The sequence below is a fragment of the Leopardus geoffroyi genome, chromosome B1 (assembly GCF_018350155.1).
Source record: "Leopardus geoffroyi isolate Oge1 chromosome B1, O.geoffroyi_Oge1_pat1.0, whole genome shotgun sequence".
NCBI classification, from domain to species: Eukaryota; Metazoa; Chordata; class Mammalia; order Carnivora; family Felidae; genus Leopardus; species Leopardus geoffroyi.
The window spans coordinates 192,204,251-192,210,250 of record NC_059327.1 but is presented as its reverse complement, the minus strand read 5'-3'; the positions used below and the strand labels follow the sequence as shown (position 1 = coordinate 192,210,250).

The 6,000-nt window shown below is 46.9% G+C and overlaps 1 protein-coding gene across 1 annotated transcript in view; it reads left to right on the top strand.

Moving 5' to 3' along the window:
- The first annotated feature begins 977 nt into the window (after window positions 1-977).
- The window catches only part of LAP3 (leucine aminopeptidase 3), a 28,559-nt gene continuing 23,536 nt past the window's right edge, over window positions 978-6,000 (top strand). Inside the window, exons 1-4 of the mRNA XM_045474449.1 lie at window positions 978-1,308; window positions 3,670-3,785; window positions 5,111-5,165; window positions 5,636-5,741. Coding sequence (XP_045330405.1) covers window positions 1,207-1,308; window positions 3,670-3,785; window positions 5,111-5,165; window positions 5,636-5,741 — 379 coding nt within the window. The 5' untranslated portion in view covers window positions 978-1,206. The remainder of the gene's footprint in view (window positions 1,309-3,669; window positions 3,786-5,110; window positions 5,166-5,635; window positions 5,742-6,000) is intronic.

Below are 6,000 nucleotides of genomic sequence, written 5' to 3'. Positions count from 1 at the left end.
AGATTTATTTCTTCCTTCCCATTAAGTATATGAAAATGTAAATGCTGTGGTCCTTGAAGCACACTTCAGCTGGTGGATCCCTGCTACCACCCTGTGCCCTAAGCTAAAATCAAAGATCCAGCTAAAATTAGGATCAGACACTGGTATAACATTAAGGATGGTTTTGTAACTCACCTTGTGCTTCTAAGTTCTCAGAGTTGCATTCAACCATGTGTGGGTTTTTTTTTTTTACAATAAAAATTTAAAATCCTCTTATTTATATTTTTAAACACCTTTCTTTCTTCCTTCCTGAGCCAAAGTCAAGAGTCCCACCGATGTTTAACCAACTGAGCCACCCAGAAACCCCTAAAACCCTTTCAAAAAAAGGAAAATGATGGGGGCATCTGGGTGGCTCAGGCGGTTAAGCTTCCGACTTTGGCTCAGGTCATGATGTCACGGTTTGTGGATTTGAGTCCAGAGCCTGGAGCCTGCTTCAGATTCTGCGTCTCCCTCTCTCTCTGCCCCTTCCCTGATCGTGTTCTGTCTCTTTCTGAAAAATAAACATTAATTTTTTTTTTTTTTTAGAAAAAGGAAAATGATGTTAAAACAGCGAACACTATTCACAAAGCTCCTGTTTTCAAAAATAGCATTGGGCTAACTGACGTATTACACTGCTGGACCGGACAGAAGTTCAAAAACGTTCCCCAAGAGGATTTGAATAAAAATAACTCGATAGGACCACCTTCACCTGTAGGGTAAAACCACACTCCTCTTCCTAGCTCCCGGGGATTCCTTGGAGCCCCGCCTCCGTACCCGCCCCTAGTGGTACGCCATTACCGCGACTCCGCCCCTCTCTCGCGCTCTCGTCGGAGAGCTGGCACGCCCCCGAGCCCTCGCCACGCCCTAGCGTCCGTCCCATCACCGTCCAGTCTGATGGTGCGTGCCTGCGCGCTCCGCCCCCTGGCATCTGCCCTCTCCCACCCCAGGCGCAAGCACACTCGGTCCCGCCCAAGCTCGGGCACGCGCAAGCCGGCCGCACCCAAAAGCCGCGCCCCTGATGACCTTGTGCCCCGTTTCTGAGTCCAGCCCCGCACGCTCTCTGGCACCTGCCCCGCCCCCTGGGCGCGCGCCCGCCGTTCCCGAAAGCCCCACCCCCCCAGGCACGCGCCCGTCCTCCCAAAGCGCCACGTGCTCGCTGGAGGGCGGTGCTGGGGCCGAGCCGGGAAGATGTTCTTGCTGCCCCTTCCGGCTGCTGGTCGAGTCGTCGTCCGACGTCTGGGCGTGAATCGTGTCTGGGGACGGGGTTTCGCTGCAGCAGACATGACGAAGGTGAGAGGCCGCCGCGGGAGTCCTGCGCGGGGCGACCGGAGCTTCGGGGCGGGTCGAGACCGCGGTGTCCGGGCTTCTGCGCCAAGTTGCCGAAACCAGTTCAAAAGTTCCCTGTCTTTGCCGAGCTGGGCTCTGGCAGGGGCGGGCGGCTTTGGGCTGCCCATCCCCCGAGCATTCAGCGGTGCGCCCCCTTCCTTCTTTTGCTTGGGGGAGTGCTAGGATCCGAGCTCTGGCCGAGAGAGAGTGATAGCTGTAGCTACCGTGTCCTGATGCATTGTTTTGTTTAGTCCTCGCTGTGCCCCAGGAAGAGATGGTGCCAGTGTGGCTGTCACCGTAGCTAGGACGAAGCTCACGTTTCGTGAGGTGCAGCGCAGCGTCCTCTAAGGTCCCAGAAGCGGCCAGCCTCGGGCCCCACTCCCACCAGCTCCCACCGCCTGCTGAAGTGGAAGACCAGGAAAACAGGTCCACCGGGAGCAAATTGCCTGAAAGAGTTTCTAGAGGGAAAATAGTGTCTCTCTAGGGAAAAGGGCTTTGCACAGACACCTATATCTTCGTGAAATCAAAAGAAGAGCGTCTTGGCGGGAGAAAAGCCTTTTCCATCCAATTGATAAAAAAAAAAAAAAAAAAACTTACGAAGGTCACTATTGCGGTGAGGATCTGGAAGGGGGATGGTTCGGTGAAAGGAGCACAGACTTGGGAGTCATGCTTGAGAACCAGAAAGAATGACCCTGGTGAGGAATATTCTAGATGCGGCTTGAGCTCAGGCCTCCCTCTGTATGGCAGGTGGACCAGATACTTTATCCCGTGTTCTTTCCAATACTGTGCAACATCCTATCCAGACAGCAGCTGGCTCCTGTCTCCTCAGTTCCTCATTGGTTTCACCAAATACGGGCAGTGGGCAGTCTTAGGAAGATTAGAAGCCAGGAAAGCTATGCCAAGGAAGCGGTGTTTTTGTTTGATGGAAAAGAGAAAGGATGCTGTTTGGTCCAAGTACCAGTGTGATTTTGTGGCAAAGATGAAGGACTGTCAGAGAAGGTAATTAGGATTCTTGCTCAGTTCTGTTATTGCACATGGGCTAGTATTACTGCACCAGGTTTCTGTCTCCTGGTCTGTGGGAAGAAGAGTACATGTCCTTTCTACCTCACAGAGTTGCTGTAAGGCAGAAAACATTTTAAAGTCAAAAATTGTCTCGCAAAGGCAAATAGTGATTCCTAGGGTGACTTCCTTATTTCAGTTGTTGGAGACTTGACGGGTAAGCTGCCTAAGTACTGGGCATAGTGCTCTGCTCCTGCCCCTCCTGCCTCTCTGTGAAGATGCCTCCTTTTTCTTTTCTTCTCTTTCAGCCTATGAGTTGGCCAGAGTGCTTATTTGTATTGGCAGGTGCAGCCATTGGCTTTGCTGTGATCGTGTCCCAGGATACCTGAGATTTGCATTTGAAGATTGTGGGGAAGGGAAAACTTCCCTCTACTTGGCTGGGTTCTGTGGCTGGACCTGGCAATTAAACGGACATATGACAGATTAACAGGGAAAAGCGAACAAGATTTTTTTGATGTTTTTACACGTACATGGGAATTTTCAAAAGGAAAATGAAGACCCAAAGTGCCTGAAGCCTAAAAGCTTACATACCTTTATTAAACAGTGAGAAATTGTTGGGGGTGTGACAAGACAAAGGGGCTTGGGCTGGGCAGTAAGCTATGTAACTGACTAGGAAGTATATGGGGGAAATTAATGGAAGATAAGGGTGATTGTAGTAGGTTTGTTTGTGTAAGTCCATTTTAATGTCAACTCCCAGTTTCTGGTGATAAGAATGTTTGTTCTCTTCTCAGTACAGGAAAGTACCTTTCTTATGGGAAATTTTTTGCCCTGCTTTTAGGTGGAAAGTGGGATGTCAGAGAGCCTTTCCTGCACCTGCCTTTTATTCATGTGTCTTTAGCTCAAAATAATCAATATGCCCAAGTGATGTATTTTGGGGTGGCCTGTTCTGAACCCCTTTTGAGGTCTAACTTGGTTAAAAAATGAATTTGTTTTCTTACACAAAACACCTTTCTGCCCTTCTTTATTTGGAAGTAAAAAAGGAAACGCTTTATTTGGTGGAAGTCATTTGTTGGCAGAGACCAGGAAGACCCAGGACAGGTAGTACTTACAGCCTTGCTTTGGCAGGAATTTGAAACTTTTAGGCCGGATGTGAGTGTAGTGGACTGCCCAGCACCTGCTTCTTTTTCAGCTTTGTCCTTGAGGGGAACGCAGTTTGGGTGGAATTATTTGCTGCTTCTGGAATGTGGGGACCTTTGAGTCTCCCTAAGGGATCTACTGTAATTATATTCTTTTTTCTTTTTTTTTTTCCGGCTTATTCTTTCTCAGGGTCTTGTTTTAGGAATCTATAACAAAGAAAAAGAAGACGATGTGCCGCAGTTTACAAGTGCGGGAGAGAATTTCGATAAATTAGTGTCTGGAAAGTTGAGAGAAGTTTTGAACATGTAAGTATTCACCTATGGGTCCTGGTTTTTAAAACGCCCTGAAATCGAAAGAGAATTTTTTTTTAATGCTTTGTTAGTAGATAAAAATGAACGGAAGTAAGTTGGCTGCTATCTTCTCAGTAGAAGTGAAAGTATTCATGCCTGGAATGCACTTTGGTACTTTGCCTTTTAATAGGGGTGGGTCTACAATTCTGGGAAGTCAGGCTACTTCAGATCACAAACACGTTATGAGAGACTGACTCAGAAGGATCTGGAAAGTACCAGATTTCCTTAGCTCACCTTCTTCCTACCCGTCTGTTTTCCCACCAGCCTGTCTACCTCCTCTAACGCCCCTTCACTTATGGGGGACAGTGTCCCTGGACTAGTTCAAAACTGCTTGAGGGTGTCACTCCTTTCTTGGCATGCCTTGAGTTTCAGGAGCTTCTCAGAGTCTCAAAGTGAATCACCTGGGGTTATAGTTGGACTACAGATTCTAAGTCAATAAGTCTGGGTGGGGCCTATACTTGGAGCACTTTTGGTTTAGCTACAGTTTAAAGAAGGTAGGGAAACATTGGAGTTTCTAAGTCCTCTGAGCTGCGGGCCACTTTTGGCAGAAAGAGAAGTGTTAACATAAAGCCACTGCAAGTACATACTATGTGGGGTATAGATCAACCTACTAGAATCTAATAGATGTAATCTGATAATCATAGTAATTGTCTCATCACCGGGCAACAGAACTTGTGTCCCTTCTCAATGACCAGTCCTTCACCAGTAGACCACCTTCTCAAATGCTGTGATTAAGTCATTAATGCAAAAGCCAGCCTGACAAAGCATAGTTCAACCTGGCCTTCCTGACCGATAACTACCAGCTGTGGGACCAGGGCATCCAGCCCTCTAGCTATAAGGCTTTGCCATCTGCTTTGTTTTGAAATTGAACTGTATCCCATCTGTATATAACCCCCCACCCGCCCCAGCAGTCTCCAGGCTGAACACCACAGTCAGGTCAACCATGACGAAGATGGGAGATTCAGGCTCGCCTTCATCTGGGGCTCCGCTCTCCTCTGTAGCCACACGTTACCCATCCATGGTGTTGCTTTCTGTAGTTGTTTTCATATAAATTTGTATGAACTGTAATGTGGAAGTTTGCTGAACAATTTTTGAGCTAGAATTAGAAGTGCTGCAGCTGAAAAATCAGACCTGTGAGAATTCTGTATGTTGATAAAAGCATAAATGCAGCAAACTCACAGAAGCAGCAGAGTATTATAGTAAACCTAACGGTGTGAATATGTCACTGCCCAAAGGAGCAGAGCAAACTAGATTTTAAAACCTATTTCCTCTTGTTTTAGATCTGGACCTCCTCTGAAGGCAGGCAAAACCCGAACCTTTTATGGTCTGCATGAGGTATGAGATGAAGATTAGGTTCATTTGGCAAAGCCTCAGTGAGCACCCTCCTGAGTGCCAAGTATGGGGACTGCGTAGTCATGGAGAAAATTTCCTATCAGATTGTTTGCATGCTTTTGTCACCGTATTAAGCCATAAATACTAGTTAGATTTGACAGGCAGTTTGCGGTCAAATAGCACAGCATCTCCTGCATTCCTCAGTCTATCGACTTTCTTTATTCAATTGCCATAGAATTTCTGTACTCAAATTACATAGAATTATTTGCAGGATTATCTTCACTCTACTTTTTAAATACACAAGTGATAAAATTTTACCAAGATACAGGGTAAAAAAACCAAAATAACCAAATTACACAGTGAAGTTCCTGTGCTGAGGCGAAGGTAGTTGTGTGGGAGCTCATGTACCATTCCTGCTTGAAAAGGATGTTTTAAAGACAGGAAGTGGTTGATTTTGTGTGTGTGCCAAACAGGACTTCCCGAGCGTGGTGGTGGTCGGCCTCGGCAGAAAGACAGCTGGAATTGATGAGCAGGAAAACTGGCATGAAGGCAAAGAAAACATCAGAGCTGCTGTGGCAGGTCATTACCGTTGTGAAGTGTGAGGTTGATGGAGAGTCTTGAGGATGTCGTCTTTAAATTCTCTCTTCCCCTCATTTTATCCTCTTAATCACCACCCGACTGCGGTCACAGAAAACCCTCATCTGAGTAAATATTCAGTTTCTCTTACACCGTATGCCTGGCCTTATGTTGGCTACAGAAGGTTAGCTTATGGAGTTTTAGTTTGGGTATTTCCATAGCTTGTGTTTGGAGCTTTCAGACCATTTATTCACTCGTGTAG